Source organism: Coregonus clupeaformis, unplaced genomic scaffold, assembly GCF_020615455.1.
Source record: "Coregonus clupeaformis isolate EN_2021a unplaced genomic scaffold, ASM2061545v1 scaf3342, whole genome shotgun sequence".
NCBI classification, from domain to species: Eukaryota; Metazoa; Chordata; class Actinopteri; order Salmoniformes; family Salmonidae; genus Coregonus; species Coregonus clupeaformis.
In genome coordinates, this window is record NW_025536796.1 from 22912 (window position 1) to 41535 (window position 18624).

An 18624-nucleotide genomic window follows, 5' to 3' on the forward strand; every position below is an offset into this window, starting at 1 on the left:
TCTGTTCTGTTCTGTTCTGCTCTGTTCTGCTCTGTTCTGTTCTGCTCTGTTCTGCAGGTGGTATAATAACATAGTGCTGTAGGACTTCAAACCATTCACTGTTGTCCTTTCATAACATCAATTGCTGGAAGCAGGAAGTGTAGCTTACACACATTCTCCAAAACCCTGTTCAAGACTTAAATACTCAATGCAATTTACTGCTACAATGAAGCTGCCACAAAGTTGGGAATTTATAATAAATTGTGTTATATGAGAGGTCTGGTAAACCTGATTTATTCCACTTTAGTTGTCCAATATGGGTTTTAAAAGCATAAGTCATGCCATAAATCTATCAAGATAACTGAGTCCCTACTTCCTCTTTCTCTGTCTTCATCTACCATTCATTCATGCATCTCAGTGTAAAGATGATGATAAGGCTTGAGATGGAGTCCTAGGCACAATGGGCTATTAAGAACAACTGCCAACCCTTTTATCTACATCTATCTATCTAATTAGTTGATGGCGAATGATACCATTTGGCCCTCTAGACAACTGCAATGCAAACACGGTAAAAAAGCAATATAGCATTGCTTTGTTAATCCACCCAGTCTCTCTACCCTCATACAGGTAGATGTCTCAGTCTCTACCCTCATACAGGTAGATGTCTCAGTCTCTACCCTCATACAGGTAGATGTCTCAGTCTCTACCCTCATACAGGGAGATGTCTCAGTCTCTAGCCTCACAGGTAGATGTCTCAGTCTCTACCGTCATACAGGTAGATGTCTCAGTCTCTACCCTCATACAGGTAGATGTCTCAGTCTCTACCCTCATACAGGTAGATGTCTCAGTCTCTACCCTCATACAGGTAGATGTCTCAGTCTCTACCCTCATACAGGTAGATGTCTCAGTCTCTACCCTCATACAGGTAGATGTCTCAGTCTCTACCCTCATACAGGTAGATGTCTCAGTCTCTACCCTCATACAGGTAGATGTCTCAGTCTCTACCCTCATACAGGTAGATGGCTCAGTCTCTACCCTCATACAGTTAGATGTCTCAGTCTCTACCCTCATACAGGTAGATGTCTCAGTCTCTACCCTCATACAGGTAGATGTATCAGTCTCTACCCTCATACAGGTAGATGTCTCAGTCTCTACCCTCATACAGGGAGATGTCCCAGTCTCTACCCTCATACAGGTAGATGTCTCAGTCTCTACCCTCAAACAGGGAGATGTCTCAGTCTCTACCCTCATACAGGGAGATGTCTCAGTCTCTACCCTCATACAGGTAGATGTCTCAGTCTCTACCCTCATACAGGTAGATGTATCAGTCTCTACCCTCATACAGGTAGATGTCTCAGTCTCTCTACCCTCATGCAGGTAAGAGGCAGGGTGAGAGATGGGGAATGTTATTTCTGTTTGTGTTTCTTTCAGATGGGATTGTAAAAACACAGCTTTGTCATCAGTAGCATAGAGAGAGAGGATATGCAATGCTTTTGGAAAGTATTCAGACCTTGACTTTTTCCACATTTTGTTATGTTACAGCCTTATTCTAAACTGGATTAAATAAATAAAACGTCCTCAGTCCGAGCTGGCCGCCCGGCCAAACTGAGCAATCGGGGGAGAAGGGCCTTGGTCAGGGAGGTGACCAAGAACCCGATGGTCATTCTGACAGAGCTCTAGAGTTCCTCTGTGGAGATGGGAGAACCTTCCAGAAGGACAACCATCTCTGCAGCGCTCCACCAATTAGGCCTTTATGGTAGAGTGGCCAGACGGAAGCCACTCTTCAGTAACTACCAATTGGATACCACGGAATTGGGGAGAAAAAGGGGGGTAAAATACCAACAAAAAATACAGGTGTGCCAAGCTTGTAGTGTCATACCCAAGAAGACTCGAGGCTGTAATCACTGCCAAATGTGCTTCAACAAAGTACTGAGTAAAGGGTATGAAAATCCCCCACTCCCCCTCAGACGATCCCACAGGTGATCGTCTGAGAAGCCGGATTTGGAGGTCCTGGGCTGGTGTGGTTACACGTGGTCTGCGGTCTATGATTGTTTTCTTTTACATTAGCAAAAATGTATAAAAGAAAACAGTTTTTGCTTTGTCATTATGGGGTAAAAAACAATTTCATCAATTTTAGAACAAAATGTGGAAAAAGTCAAGGGGTCTGAATACTTTCCGAATGCACTGTATATGATCAAATACAAATCTTAGAATCAACTTTTAAAGACTACCAGAACCCACTGGATTCTCCAATTACATTTAATGAACTACAGGACAAAATAAAAATCCTCCAACCCAAAAAGGCCTGTGGTGTTGATGGTATCCTAAATGAAATGATAAAATATACAGACCACAAATTCCAATTAGCTATACTTAAACTCTTTAACATCATCCTCAGCTCTGGCATCTTCCCCAATATTTGGAACCAAGGACTGATCACCCCAATCCACAAAAAAACAAATTTGACCCCAATAACTACAGTGGGATATGCGTCAACAGCATCCTTGGGAAAATGATCTGCATTATCATTAACTGCAGACTCATACATTTCCTCAGTGAAAAAACAATGTACTGAGCAAGTGTCAAATAGTTTTTTTTTCCCAAATTACCGTACGACAGAACACGTATTCACCCTGCACACCCTAATTGACAAACAAAACAAAAGCAAAGTCTTCTCATGCTTTGTTGATTTCAAATAAGCTTTTGACTCAATTTGACATGAGGGTCTGCTATACAAATTGATGGAAAGTGGTGTTGAGAGAAAAACATACAACATTATAAAATCCATGTACACAAACAGCAAGTGTGCATTTAAAATGTGCAAAAAACACACACATTTATTTCCACAGGGCCGTGGGGTGAGACAGGGATACAGCTTAAGCCCCATCCTCTTCAACATATATATCAACGAATTGGTGAGGGCACTAGAACAGTCTGCAGCACCCGGCCTCACCCTACTAGAATCTGAAGTCTACTGTTTGCTGATGATCTGGTGCTTCTGTCCCCAACCAAGGAGGGCCTACAGCAGCACCTAGATCTTCTGCACAGATTCTGTCAGACCTGGGCCCTGACAGTAAATCTCAGTAAGACAAAAATAATGGTGTTCCAAAAAAGGTCCAGTTGCCAGGACCACAAATACAAATTCCATCTAGACACTGTTGCCCTAGAGCACACATAAAACTATACATACCTCGGCCTAAACATCAGCGCCACAGGTAACTTCCACAAAGATGTGAATGATCTGAGAGACAAGGCAAGAAGGGCCTTCTATGCCATCAAAAGGAACATAACATTTGACATACCAATTAGGTTCTGGCTAAAAATACTTGAATCAGTTATGGAACCCATTGCCCTTTATGGTTGTGAGGTCTGGAATTCACAAAATGTGACAAACACCGAATTTAGACTCTGCATGCAGAATTCTGCAAATGTATCCTCTGTGTACAACGTAAAACACCAAATAATATCATATATAAAATGATATATAATATGATAATATAATAATATAATATTTAGCAGACGCTTTTATCCAAAGCGACTTACAGTCATGCATGCATACATTTTTGTGTATGGGTGGTCCCGGGGATCGAACCCACTACCCTGGCGTTACAAGCGCCGTGCTCTACCAGCTGAGCTACAGAGGACCACCCATTCTGCAGAGCAGAAACTAGGCCGATACGCGCTAATTATCAAAATCCAGAAAAGAGCCGTTAAATTCTAAAACCACTTAAAAGGAAGCGATTCACAAACCTTCTGCCGTAGGCAGACTTGGCTCTCAAGAGAAGACAGGCTATGTGCACACTGCCCACAAAATGAGGTGGAAACTGAGCTGCACTTCCTAACCTCCTGCCAAATGTACGACCATATTTAAATTTTTGTAATTTAGCAGACACTCTTATCCATCATACTGGCCCCCCGTGGGTATCGAACCCACAACCCTGCTCTACCAACTGAGCACGTATTTCCCTCAGATTACACCCACAAAGAATTTGAAAACAAATCACATTTTGATAAACTCCTATATATGTATTGGGTGAAAAACCACAGTGTGCCATCACAGCAGCAAGATGTATGACCTGTTGCCACAAGAAAAGGGCAACCAGTGAAGAACAAACACCATTGTAAATACATCCCATGTTAATGTTGATTTATTTTCCCATTTGTAATGTAACTATTTGCACATCATTACAACACTGTATATATACATAATATGACATTTGAAATGTCTTTATTCTTTTTGAACTTCTGAGTGTAATGTTTACTGTTAATATTTATTGTTTATTTCACTTTTGTTTACTATCTACTTCACTTGCTTTGGCAATGTTAACATACGTTTCCCATGCCAATAAAGCCCTTAAATTGAAGAGAGAGAGAGAGAGAGAGAGAGAGAGAGAGAGAGAGAGAGAGAGAGAGAGAGAGAGACGGATGCTAGAGGAGAGTTTTTGCTTCAGTTGAAGTGGTGGAGCCATGGATTAGGCCTGCATACCTAAGAACTGACATCAGTACTATTCAACTGAAACACATACACACAGCGGTATGTTGAGAGGGAGTAATATATATATTTAAAGAGGACATATTAACATGTTATTTTTCCAAGGCCCCTAGCTAGGGGCACCTCACACTTAACAATGCTAGGTTTGATCCACTCTAACTACTCCTGTTTTGGTTGGCCATGCGTATGCAAACAATAGCCTAACTGCAGTCCAAAAATCGGCAAAACACAATTATAATGTACCAACGTCCTCATCCTTTCTATACTCTGACTTGCTTATTCATTATATTATTTTGTTCTGGTTTGTTAGTTCTATACACCTGTCCTCTCTGGCTCTCCGTAGTACAACACTTTTGATAACAGAGGACCTTAGCCTTGTCACCAACCATCTATATATGTGTTTAAAAGGAGAGCATTAAACAGCGAAATGGAGAGATAAATGTAGCAATTTGCCCCTGTAATTGTTCACTGAAGGCTGGGAAAGGGAATGTGTCAACGCACTGTGAGTGGATTGGGATTAATAGGCCATTGTATCTCCCTCACTGTAGTACCACAACTGGGTATTCACGATAGAGGGATGGAGGGAGGGAGGGAGGGAGGGAGAGAGAGGAGGAGGGAGAGAGAGGGAGGAGAGGGAGAGAGAGAGAGGGGGGAGAGAGGGAGAGAGAGAGAGGGGAGAGAGAGAGAGAGAGAGAGAGAGAGAGAGAGAGAGGGAGAGGAGGAGGGAGGGGAGGAGGGGGAGAGAGAGAGAGAGAGAGGAGAGAGAGAGAGAGAGAGAGAGAGAGAGAGAGAGAGAGAGAGAGAGAGAGAGAGAGAGAGAGAGAGAGAGAGAGAGAGAGAGAGAGAGAGAGAGAGAGAGAGAGAGAGAGAGAGAGAGAGAGAGAGAGAGAGAGAGAGAGAGAGAGAGAGAGAGAGAGAGAGAGAGAGAGAGAGAGAGAGTGAGTATACTTTAAGTATACTTTCTGCTTTCAGGACAGAACCTGAAACACTGGTACCCTAGCCAGCCTCACAGTTGGAGGTAGTTCAGGTAGGGCCCGATTCCGACTTCAGAAATGACGCATTTCCTACACACTTCTTGGTAGCTGGTATTCATACTTACCTTGTGAAGGTGCGTAACAGGCTTTGCAGGCGTGGTTTGCTTGTGTGCGCTGAATAAATGCCATTCAAAGCTGAAAACCCTCCCACTTGATGGCCAACAGAGTTTTCATTCAATAGGGTTTTCAGTACATTTATCTTAAGCCATCCCTTTAAATACATTTTAGTTAGAATTGTGTCGACAGACTCAATAGAATATATAGAGAGAATGGGTTCAGCATATTAGAGATCAATGAAAGAAAGCCATCTAAATATATGCATATTCATCTCGGTTTCAGCACCAATTGGTAGATTTAAAAATACTCTGATCTTGTAGATTATTTAGGGTTAAGAAATTATTTACGAATCATAAAAAACAGGTTTGGAGAGCCTTTACACACGAAAGAAAGAAAACGGTGGTTTGATTCATTCTGAAAATAGCCACATTCAGTTCTTTAACCCATGGTAATGTTGTAAGATTAGTGTGGAATTATAATAGGAAGAACAGTGTACAATAGTACCCTGGTCTATTGCCTACACTAACCATGGGGCTGTGGGATGACACTGCCAAGTACTATGCCAAGTGGGGGTTCAAACTGTTATGCTTGGTCTGCTCTCCCATCCATAACTATATCATTACATGTCTTATTAGGACTAATATGATCAACTTTTATATTATCAGCTGTTACTAATGATCCTCAAAAACAACCACACGGCCGTGACACCGTTTACATGTCTTTAAAAAAAAATATATATATATATATATATATATATATTATCATCTGTTACTAATGATCCTCAGCACCACGGTCGTGACGGTCTTACAAAGGAAGCAAATGAAGGTAAACTAAACAATGTAATGAAAGGTAATGATAATGTTGCTATAACAACGTTACAACCTTATTCTGCATAATGGCACAGCATTCCATCAACTTTATTGTGGGACAGTTGATATGTTGAAATGTTTCAGTTTGCTGCCTTATGACTGGTTTCACATTTGTCTCCAGTGATTATAAGTTACAATATACAGTGAGGGAAAAAAGTATTTGATCCCCTGCTGATTTTGTACTTTTGCCCACTGACAAAGACATGATCAGTCTATAATTTTAATGGTAGCTTTATTTGAACAGTGAGAGACAGAATAACAACAAAAAAATCCTGAAAAACGCATGTCAAAAATGTTATAAATTGATTTGCATTTTAATGAGGGAAATACGTATTTGATTTAGTACTTGGTGGCAAAACCCTTGTTAGAAATCACAGAGGTCAGACGTTTCTTGTAGTTGGCCACCAGGTTTGCACACATCTCAGGAGGCATTTTGTCCCACTCCTCTTTGCAGATCTTCTCCAAGTCATTAAGGTTTCGAGCCTGACGTTTGGCAACTCAAACCTTCAGCTCCCTCCACAGATTTTCTATGGGATTAAGGTCTGGAGACTGGCTAGGCCACTCCAGGACCTTAATGTGCTTCTTCTTGAGCCACTCCTTTGTTGCCTTGGCCGTGTGTTTTGGGTCATTGCCATGCTGGAATACCCATCCACAACCTATTTTCAATGCCCTGGCTGAGTGAAGGAGGTTCTCACCCAAGATTTGATGGTACATGGCCCCGTCCATCGTCCCTTTGATGCAGTGAAGTTGTCCTGTTCCCTTAGCAGAAAAACACTACCAAAGCATAATGTTTCCACCTCCATGTTTGACGGTGGGGATGGTGTTCTTGGGGTCATAGGCAGCATTCCTCCTCCTCCAAACACGGCGAGTTGAGTTGATGCCAAAGAGCTCCATTTTGGTCTCATCTGACCACAACACTTTCATCCAGTTCTCCTCTGAATCATTCAGATGTTCATTGGCAAACTTCAGACGGGCCTGTATATGTGCTTTCTTGAGCCGGGGGACCTTGCGGGCACTGCAGGATTTCAGTCCTTCACGGCATAGTGTGTTACCAATTGTTTTCTTGGTGACTATGGTCCCAGCTGCCTTGAGATCATTGACAAGATCCTCCCGTGTGGTTCTGGGCTGATTCCTCACCGTTCTCATGATCATTGCAACTCCACAAGGTGAGATTTTGCATGGAGCCCCAGGCCGAGGGAGATTGACAGTTCTTTTGTGTTTCTTCCATTTGCGAATAATCACACCAACTGTTGTCACCTTCTCACCAAGCTGCTTGGCGATGGTCTTGTAGCCCATTCCAGCGTTGTGTAGGTCTACAATCTTGTCCCTGACATCCTTGGAGAGCTCTTTGGTCTTGGCCATGGTGGAGAGTTTAGAATCTGATTGATTGATTGCTTCTGTGGACAGGTGTCTTTTATACAGGTAAGAAGCTGAGATTAGGAGCACTCCCTTTTAAGGGGTGCTCTAATCTCAGCTCGTTACCTGTATAAAAGACACCTGGGAGCCAGAAATCTTTCTGATTGAGAGGGGGTCAAATACTTATTTCCCACATTAAAATGCAAATCAATTTATAACATTTTTGACTTGTGTTTTTCTGGATTTTTTTGTTGTTATTCTGTCTCTCACTGTTCAAATAAACCTACCATTAAAATTATAGACTGATCATTTCTTTGTCAGTGGGCAAACGTACAAAATCAGCAGGGGATCAAATAATTTTTTCCCTCACTGTATCTAAAACAAGTTTCATTTACAGTATATTTCCAATTCCCTTATCCAAAGAGATTACTCATTTACCAAGGTCTTATCAAAAACTCTTATCAAGTTTTATATTTAGTTCACGGTGTTATTTCTATCGAAAACAATGAAGTAGATGCTTTTTCCAGTTGGAACCGGCAGGTTCGCTTGACGTTATTCATGGTTTCCTGCGTAAAGGTGGTGGAATTATGAGGGAATGAAGTCTAGACACACCTTCATTTATTTGATCTCTTCTCCCAAACGAATAGCGGGTGAATAGCATGCTATTCTCATGCTTAAGTTCAAGGTCAGAATATGCATAGAGAGAACAGTGCATAGAAAGGGAATGATGTTCCATTTACACGTGCTTAACCCGGGTCGGAATCGGGCCCATAGAGAGGATCGAATATAGTGTTTTATTACAAGGGAAGAGGAGACTGGAGAGGACTGAATATAATAGTGTCTTATCACAGGAGAGAGAGAGAGAGAGAGAGAGAGAGGGAGAGAGAGAGAGAGAGAGAGAGAGAGAGAGAGAGAGAGAGAGAGAGAGAGAGAGAGAGAGAGAGAGAGAGAGAGAGAGAGAGAGAGGGAGAGGGAGAGAGAGAGAGAGAGAGAGAGAGAGAGAGAGAGAGAAGAGAGAGAGAGAGAGAGGGAGAGAGAGAGAGAGAGAGAGAGAGATAAAGAGAGAGAGAGAGAGAGAGAGAGAGAGAGAGAGAGAGAGAGAGAGAGAGAGAGAGAGAGAGAGAGAGAGAGAGGGAGAGAGAGAGAGGATAGAGAGAGAGAGGGAGAGAGATAGAGTGAGAGAGAGAGAGAGAGAGAGAGAGAGAGAGAGAGAGAGAGAGACAGAGAGAGGGAGAGAGAGAGGGAGAGATAGACAGAGAGAGAGAGAGAGGGAGAGGGAGAGGGAGAGTGATAGAGAGAGAGATGTGTATAGACGAGGGGGCAGGCTGGGTGACAGATAGGAGGGGACATTGCTTCGGTAGAACAATACTCTAAATATGTTGTGAAGTTTCCCCTGGGCTGCTAGATTAGCACAAGGCTGGGAGGAACACACACACCCACACACAGACACACACACAGAGACATACAGACATATTCCTTCACCCAGACATCTCCAGACAACATGATACAGTTAGTGATTCTGAATCATCAGTCTTTCTCCGCTGGCCTTTCAACCCTGCAGTCTATCAACCCTGTATTCTGTCAACCCTGTAGTCTGTCAACACTGTAGTCTGTCAACCCTGTAGTCTATCAAATCAAAAAATAAAATAGCCACATGCACCGAATAAAACAGTTGTAGACATTACAGTGAAATGCTTACTTACTGTAATTTCACTGTAATGTCTACAACTGTTTTATTCGGTGCATGTGGCTATTTTATTTTTAACCAACAGTGCATTTATTTTTTATAAAAAAAGTAAAATAAAACAACAACAAAAAAGTGTTGAGAAAAAAAGAGCAGAAGTAAAATAAAATAACAGTAGGGAGGCTATATATACAGGGGGGTACCGGTGCAGAGTCAATGTGCGGGGGCACCGGCTAGTTGAGGTAGTTGAAGTAATATGTACATGTGGGTGGAGTTAAAGTGACTATGCATAAATAATTAACAGAGTAGCAGCAGCGTAAAAAGATGGGGTGGGGGGGCAGTGCAAATAGTCCGGGTAGCCATGATTAGCTGTTCAGGAATCTTATGGCTTGGGGATAGAAGCTGTTGAGAAGCCTTTTGGAACTAGACTTGGCGCTCCGGTACCACTTGCCGTGCGGTAGCAGAGAGAACAGTCTATGACTAGGGTGGTTGGAGTCTTTGACAATTTTGAGGGCCTTCCTCTGACACCGCCTGGTATAGAGGTCCTGGATGGCAGGAAGCTTGGCCCCAGTGATGTACTGGGCCATATGCACTACCCTCTGTAGTGCCTTGCGGTCGGAGGCCGAGCAGTTGCCATACCAGGCGGTGATGCAACCTGTCAGGATGCTCTCGATGGTGCAGCTGTAGAACGTTTTGAGGATCCTGAGGGGGAATAGGCTTTGTCGTGCCCTCTTCACGACTGTTTTGGTGTGTTTGGACCATGATAGTTTGTTGGTGATGTGGACACCAAGGAACTTGAAGCTCTCAACCTGTTCCACTACAGCCCCGTCGATGAGAATTGGGGCGTGCTCAGTCCTCTTTTTTTTCCTGTAGTCCACAATCATCTCCTTTGTCTTTGTCACGTTGAGAGAGAGGTTGTTATCCTGGCACCACACGGCCAGGTCTCTGACCTCATCCCTATAGGCTGTCTCATCGTTGTTGGTGATCAGGCTCTCTTGGCTTAGTGATGAGCTTTGAGGGCACTATGGTGTTGAACGCTGAGTCAATGAATAGCATTCTCACATAGGCGTTCCTCTTACCACTGTTGTGTCGTCGGCAAACTTAATGATGGTGTTGGAGTCGTGCCTGGCCATGCACCCCTGAGGGGCCCCCGTGTTGAGGATCAGCGTGGCGGATGTGTTGTTACCTACCCTAACCACCTGGGGGAGGCCCGTTAGGAAGTCCAGGATCCAGTTGCAGAGGGAGGTGTTTAGTCCCAGGATCCTTAGCTTAGTGATGAGCTTTGAGGGCACTATGGTGTTGAACGCTGAGTCAATGAATAGCATTCTCACATAGGTGTTCCTCTTGTCCAGGTGGGAAAGGGCAGTGTGGAGTGCAATAGAGATTGCATCATCTGTGGATCTGTTGGGACGGTATGCAAATTGGAGTGGGTCTAGGGTTTCTGGGATAATGGTGTTGATGTGAGCCATGACCAGCCTTTCAAAGCACTTCATGGCTACAGATGTCAGTGCTACGGGTCGGTAGTCATTTAGGCAGGTTATCTTAGTGTCCTTGGGCATGGGGACTATGGTGGTCTGCTTGAAACATGTAGGTATTACAGACTCAGTCAGGGACATGTTGAAAATGTTGGTGAAGACACTTGCCAGTTGGTCAGCACTTGCTCGGCGTACACGTCCTGGTAATCCGTCTGGCCCTGCGGCCTTGTGAATATTGACCTGCTTAAAAGTCTTACTCACATCAGCTACGGAGAGCGTGATCACATAGTCATCCGGAACAGCTGGTGCTGTCATGCATGATTCAGTGTTGCTTGCCTCGAAGCGAGCATAGAAGTGGTTCAGCTCATCTGGTAGGCTTGTGTCACTGGGCAGCTCACGGCTGTGCTTCCCTTTGTAGTCTGTAATAGTTTTCAAGCCCTGCCACATCCAGTGTGTATCAGAGCCGGTGTAGTACGATTCAATCTTAGACCTGTATTGACTCTTTGCCTGTTTGATGGTTCGTCGGAGGGCATAGCGGGATTTCTTATAAGCATCCGGGTTAGAGTCCCGCTCCTTGAAAGTGGCAGCTCTACCCTTTAGCTCAGTGCGGATGTTGACTTTAATCCATGGCTTCTGGTTTGGGTATGTACGTACAGTCACTGTGGGGACGACGTCATCGATGCACTTATTGATGAAGCCAGTGACTGATGTGGTGTACTCCTCAATGCTATCTGAATAATCCCGGAACATGTTCCAGTCTGTGCTAGCAAAACAGTCCTGTAGCTTAGCATCTGCGTCATCTGACCACTTTTTTATTAACCGAGTCACTAGTGCTTCCTGCTTTAGTTTTTGCTTATAAGCAGGAATCAGGAGGATAGAGTTATGGTCAGATTTGCCAAATGGAGGACGAGGGAGAGCTTTGTATGCATCTCTGTGTGTGGAGTAAAGGTGGTCTAGAGTTTTATTTTATTTTTTTCCTCTGGTTGCACATTTGACATGCTGGTAGAAATGAAGTAGAACGGATTTGAGTTTCCCTGCATTAAAGTCCCCGGCCACTAGGAGCGCTGCCTCTGGATGAGAGTTTTCCTGTTTAGTTATGGCCTTATATAGCTCATTGAGTGCAATCTTAGTGTCAGCATCGGTTTGTGGTGGTAAATAGACAGCTATGAAAAATATAGATGAAAACTCTCTTGGTAAATCGTGTGGTCTACAGCTTATCATAAGATACTCTACCTCAGGCGAACAAAACCTCGAGACTTCCTTAGTATTTGATTTTGTGCACCAGCTGTTGTTTACAAATATACACAGACCGCCACTCATTGTCTTACCGGAGTCAGCCGTTCTATCCTGCCGATGTAGCATATAGCCCGCTACTGTATGTTGTCCATGTCGTCGTTCAGCCACGACTCGGTGAAACATAAGATATTACCGTTTTTAATGTCCCGTTGGTAGGATAACCGTAATCTTAGGTCATCTAATTTATTTTCCAATGATTGAATATTGGCTAATAGGATTGATGGGAGCGGCAGTTTACTCGCTCGCCGTCGGATCCTTACAAGGCACCCCGACCTACGTCCACGATATCTCCGTCTCTTCCTCATGCGAACAACAGGGATTTGGGCCTTGTCGGGTGTCTGTAGGATATCCTTTGAGTCCGACTCGTTGAAGAAAAAATATTTGTCCAATACGAGGTGAGTAATCGCTGTCCTGATATCCAGAAGTTATTTTTGGTTATAAGAGACGATGGCAGAAACATTATGTACAGAATAAATTACAAATGACGCGAAAAAACACACATAATAGTACAATTGGTTAGAGGGCTGTAAAACGGCAGCCATCTTCTCCGGTGCCATCCATGCTTCATCAACCCTGTAGTCTATCAACCCTGTAGTCTGTCAACCCTGTAGTCTATCAACCGTGTAGTCTGTCAACCCTGTAGTCTGTCAACCCTGTAGTCTGTCAATCCTGTAGTCTATCAACCCTGTAGTCTGTCAACCCTGTAGTCTATCAACCCTGTAGTTTGTCAACCCTGTAGTCTGTCAACCCAGGTCCTTCAACACTGATGTCTGTCAACCCATGTGCTGCAACACTGCAGTCAGTATAGTTCAGACACTCAAGGCCACTGCTTATTTTTGAACATATCATAATAAAATAATAGCATAATATCACAATATCATAATAACATAATATTATAATATCATAATAACATAATATATTAATAATGTTATCATAATAACAGTATAGCATAATATCATTATAACATAATATCATAATACCATAATATCATTACATAATATATTAATAATATACTATATGAATAATATAATATTGTAACACAATATATTAATAACATATGATACTATCTGTTGTTATTTCAAGGTCTACATATGTATGCAGAGTAGGAATAGTGTAAGCCTGTCAGTGAAATACAAATGAACTATAATGTATTGGCTAAGAGCCAATCCTGGCTTCCTTATGTGATATTGGGGAAAACATTATAGAGCATATTGAAGTGATCTAGAAATGCACTCTATACATTTAAATCACAGTATATTGTTTTGTCCTCCAACATGAATTAGGCAAAGGTGACCTCAGTCAGCCAGCCAGTCAGCCAGCCAGCCAGCCAGTCAGTCAGCCAGCCAGCCACTCAGCCAGTCAGTCAGCCAGCCAGCCAGCCAGCCAGCCAGTCAGTCAGCCAGCCAGCCACTCAGCCAGTCAGTCAGCCAGCCAGCCAGTCAGACAGTCATCCAGCCAGCCAGCCAGCCAGCCAGACAGCCAGTCAGTTAGTCAGTCAGCCAGCCAGTCAGCCAGACAGCCAGTCAGACAGCCAGCCAGCCAGTCAGACAGCCAGTCAGACAGTTAGCTAACCAGTCAGCCAGACAGTCAGCCAGCCAGCCACTCAGCCAGTCAGTCAGCCAGCCAGCCAGACAGCCAGTCAGTTAGTCAGTCAGCCAGCCAGTCAGCCAGACAGCCAGTCAGACAGTTAACCAGTTAGGCAGTCAGCCAGCCAGTCAGTCATCCAGCCAGCCAGTCAGACAGTCAGCTAACCAGTCAGCCAGACAGTCAGCCAGACAGTTAACCAGTTAGGCAGTCAGCCAGCCAGTCAGTCAGACAGTCAGTCAGTCAGTCAGTCAGTCATCCAGCCAGCCAGTCAGACAGTCAGCTAACCAGTCAGCCAGACAGTTAACCAGTTAGGCAGCCAGCCAGTCAGCCAGCCAGTCAGTCAGCCAGTCAGCCAGTCAGCCAGCCAGCCAGTCAGTCAGTCAGCCAGTCAGTTAGTCAGTTAGTCAGTCAGCCAGTCAGCCAGTCAGCCAGTCAGCCAGTCAGTCAGCCAGTCAGCCAGCCAGCCAGTCAGTTAGTCAGTTAGTCAGTCAGCCAGTCAGCCAGCCAGCCAGTCAGTCAGCCAGTCAGCCAGTCAGCCAGTCAGCCAGCCAGTCAGTCAGCCAGTCAGTTAGTCAGTTAGTCAGTCAGCCAGTCAGCCAGTCAGCCAGTCAGTCAGCCAGTCAGCCAGCCAGCCAGTCAGTTAGTCAGTCAGCCAGCCAGTCAGCCAGACAGCCAGTCAGACAGCCAGCCAGCCAGTCAGACAGCCAGTCAGACAGTTAGCTAACCAGTCAGCCAGACAGTCAGCCAGACAGTCAGCCAGCCAGCCACTCAGCCAGTCAGTCAGCCAGCCAGCCAGACAGCCAGTCAGTTAGTCAGTCAGCCAGCCAGTCAGCCAGACAGCCAGTCAGACAGTTAACCAGTTAGGCAGTCAGCCAGCCAGTCAGTCAGCCAGTCAGTCAGCCAGTCAGTCAGTCAGTTAGTCAGTCAGCCAGTCAGTCAGTCAGCCAGTCAGCCAGTCAGCCAGTCAGTCAGCCAGTCAGCCAGCCAGCCAGTCAGTTAGTCAGTCAGTCAGACAGCCAGTCAGTTAGTCAGCCAGTCAGCCAGTCAGCCAGTCAGCCAGCCAGCCAGCCAGCCAGCCAGCCAGCCAGCCAGTCAGTTAGTCAGTCCCAGTAACATTGAGAGAGCCTCAACATCATACACACAGCTCTAATGCTGTATCTGTGGATGTGTGGCCCGTACTGCAGCGTGACCTGATGTTGTCACTACAGACTAATGTCATCTAGTTTCTACTGTAGCTGGGACAAATGCAGCATTACATTGTTTTTAATGCTCTGGCACTGCACAGTGGTTCAGTGTGTATGTCTGTGTAAGCTAGCTCTTCCTGAGATTAATAACAGAGGAGGGAGTTTAAAGCTGTAGTCCGTGCCCATGCTTGTGTTTTGATGAGGTAAGACAGTTGCTATGCTCATGCGGTATTCATAAGTTTGATTCAACAATCAATGTCTATATCAGTAATTTAAAAGTCCAAAATGGAAGTATGAATTACAGATTGCAGCTTTAAGAAGCAGAGTGTTAGCAGCAGTGTCCACTAGTGTGTTTAAAGGACTGAAGAGCAAATCGTTATAAATCATAAACTCCCAACAACTGCAGACAGAGCAAAACGTTGTTACAACCACTCTATAACAACTAACACTGTTACAACCACTCTATAACTAACACTGTTACAACCACTCTATAACAACTAACACTGTTACAACCACTCTATAACAACTAACACTGTTACAACCACTCTATAACAACTAACACTGTTACAACCACTATATAACAACTAACACTGTTACAACCACTATATAACAACTAACACTGTTACAACCACTATATAACAACTAACACTGTTACAACCACTCTATAACAACTAACACTGTTACAGCCACTCTATAACTAACTCTGTCCCTAGCTGAGCTGGAGAAGGGGGAGGAGGAGAGCTGTGCTGGGGAAGTGTCCAATATTATCTTTAGTCCTCTTTCCCCTCCCCCCCCCCCTATTTCTGTCAACCAGACAAAGAGATACAGTGTGTCCTCAGGTGACAGTTAAGTTCTATACCTGCTCAGACCTGTTCTGTACTGGGACCTCTCTCTCTTCTCAGAACTGTGTTTGGACTTGATGGATGAAGAACGAAATCTGTCCATGCAGGGTTGTTTTGGAGACAGTGGGTGGTTTCCAAGACATTTGAATTGCTTTTCTACACTTTGTTAAATGAGGAGGAGGGTAGGGTTGTTATGGTGGTGGGTGAGGGGGGAGGGGGGTTAATCCTATCCCTTTTATGAAGGGTTTAATATAACCTCTCTCTCTCTCCCCTCTTTCTCTCTTCTCTCTTTCTCTATCTGTCTTTCCTCTCTCCCCCCACCAGGTTGAATGGATCTCTTCCCAGCACCGTGGAGATTCGTAACAACTCTCTAATCTTCAAGGGGGCGGTGACCTACGAGCTAGCTGGAACGTACGTGTGTGATGCCACCAATGGGATCGGGACTCGTACTGGACTGGTCGAGGTTAACGTCACTGGTAGGTTACACACTGGTACAAGCTTCTGCTTCTTCTCTCTGCTCTGGGCTTTTCAGAATGTGTCTCTGGGCTTTTCAGAATGTGTCTCTGGGCTTTTCAGAATGTGTCTCTGGGCTTTTCAGAATGTGTCTCTGGGCTTTTCAGAATGTGTCTCTGGGCTTTTCAGAATGTGTCTCTGGGCTTTTCAGAATGTGTCTCTGGGCTTTTCAGAATGTGTCTCTGGGCTTTTCAGAATGTGTCTCTGGGCTTTTCAGAATGTGTTTCTGGCCTTTTTCTTGGCGTGAAGCTCAAACTTAATAAGGGCTTCTGGAATTGTGAGAGTGATATCAGTGGCATTGGTAATTCCACCCTCCCCATTACGCCCTGTATTGGTGAATATAGTAGACTAACACACACACTGTCACACACACACACACACACACTGTCACACATACACACACACACACACACACTGTCACACATACACACACACACACACATTGCAAATGTATTGTCAGGAGGGTGGGGGAGCCTCTTGACTCTGGTTGGCTTCCTGGTTAATTGTTGGCCTGCATGGTTAATGCTGAATGTATTCCTCTGGTTGGCTTCCTGGTTAATTGTTGGACTGCATGGTTAATGCTGAATGTATTCCTCTGGTTGGCTTCCTGGTTAATTGTTGGCCTGCATGGTAAATGCTGAACATTTCCTCTGGTTGGCTTCCTGGTTAATTGTTGGCCTGCATGGTTAATGCTGAATGTATTCCTCTGGTTGGCTTCCTGGTTAATTGTTGGCCTGCATGGTTTAGTTAGATGCCTGTGGTTTCTCCAGGGCTCTTAGACATAAGGGAAGGCATTTTGCAATCAAAGCTCTCCCTCCCTGCCTGGATTCACTCCACACACACACACACACACACACACACACACACACACACACACACACACACACACACACACACACACACAGACACACACACACACACACACACACACACACACACACACACACAGACACACACACACACACACACACACACACACACACACACACACACACACACACACACACACACACACACACACGCATACACACTCTCCCTCCCTCCCTGCAGACACTACACACACACACACACACACACACAGAGAAGTGCTCTAACGCACATAGCTTTGCATGTTGATTCATGTTGTGTTTTAAATTATGTCTGCTTGGTGTGATCCTAACAGCTGTAACCTTTACTTCATCCTTTCTGTCTCTTCTGGTGTGCTAGCGTTCATCTCACTCTAGCATGGCTCAGGACAAAGGTGCTATAGATGAATCAGTGATGTCATCTTCTGCTTTTATAACATTACTGTGAAAGGGTTGGCCTTTTAGTGCTGTTGTTAGCTAGGTGATCATTAGAATAGAACATAAATAGTGTTTTCTTATCGAGAAATAGAGAGAGAGTGAGAGGGGGGGAGAGAGAGTGAGAGGGGGGAGTGAGAGGGGGGAGAGAGTAGGGAGGGGGGGAGAGAGAGAGAGGGGGAGGGAGGGAGGATGTGATGAAGCTATCTGTTGGACAGGAAAGAGTAGCACTCGTATTATACACTGAGTGACAAAACATTAAGGACACCATCCTAATATTGAGTTACACCACCACTTTTGCCTTCAGACTCTACAAGGTGTCGAATGCGTTCCACAGGGATGCTGACCATGTTGACTCCAATGCTTCCCACAGTTGTGTCAAGTTGGCTGAATGTCCTTTCGGTGGTGGACCATTCTTGATTCAAGCTGTTGAGCGTGAAAAACCCAGCAGCGTTGCAGTTGTTGACACAAACCGGTGCGCCTGGCACCTACTACCATACCCTGTTCAAAGGCACTTAAATATTTAGTTTTTCCCATTCACCCTCTGAATGGCACACATACACAATCCGTGTCTCAATTGTCTCAAGGCTTAAAAATCCTTCTTTAACCCATCTCCACCCCTTCTTCTACACTGATTGAAGTGGATTTAACAGGTGACATCAATAAAGGATCATAGCTTTCACCTGGATTCACCTGGTCAGTCAATGTCATGGAAAGAGCAAGGTGTTCCTAATGTTTTGTACACTCAGTGTATTTAAGCAATAAGGCACCTTAGACATTGTATATTGGCCATATAACACAAACCCTCGAGGTGCCTTATGAACTGGTCAGCACCTTAAATAGAACAGTAAACAAGTAGTTTTGCGTCAAAGCCATAGCAATGAAGTCATTTCTACGTCTGATTCTGTCAGTGAATATTTTTTAAAATCTGATCCTTCTGGCATTTTCTCTATCCGTAAGCATTTTCAGTTGAATT

At 44.4% G+C, this 18624-nt stretch overlaps 1 protein-coding gene across 1 annotated transcript in view; it reads left to right on the forward strand.

Moving 5' to 3' along the window:
• LOC123481038 (nectin-1-like) overlaps positions 1–16630 on the forward strand; it is a gene marked incomplete at its 5' end in the record, with an annotated part of 35452 nt that extends 18822 nt beyond the window's left edge. Inside the window, 1 exon segment of the mRNA XM_045220206.1 lies at positions 16180–16630. Within this exon segment, the coding sequence (XP_045076141.1) occupies positions 16180–16615 (436 nt within the window).
• Between the last annotated feature and the right edge of the window lie 1994 nt (positions 16631–18624).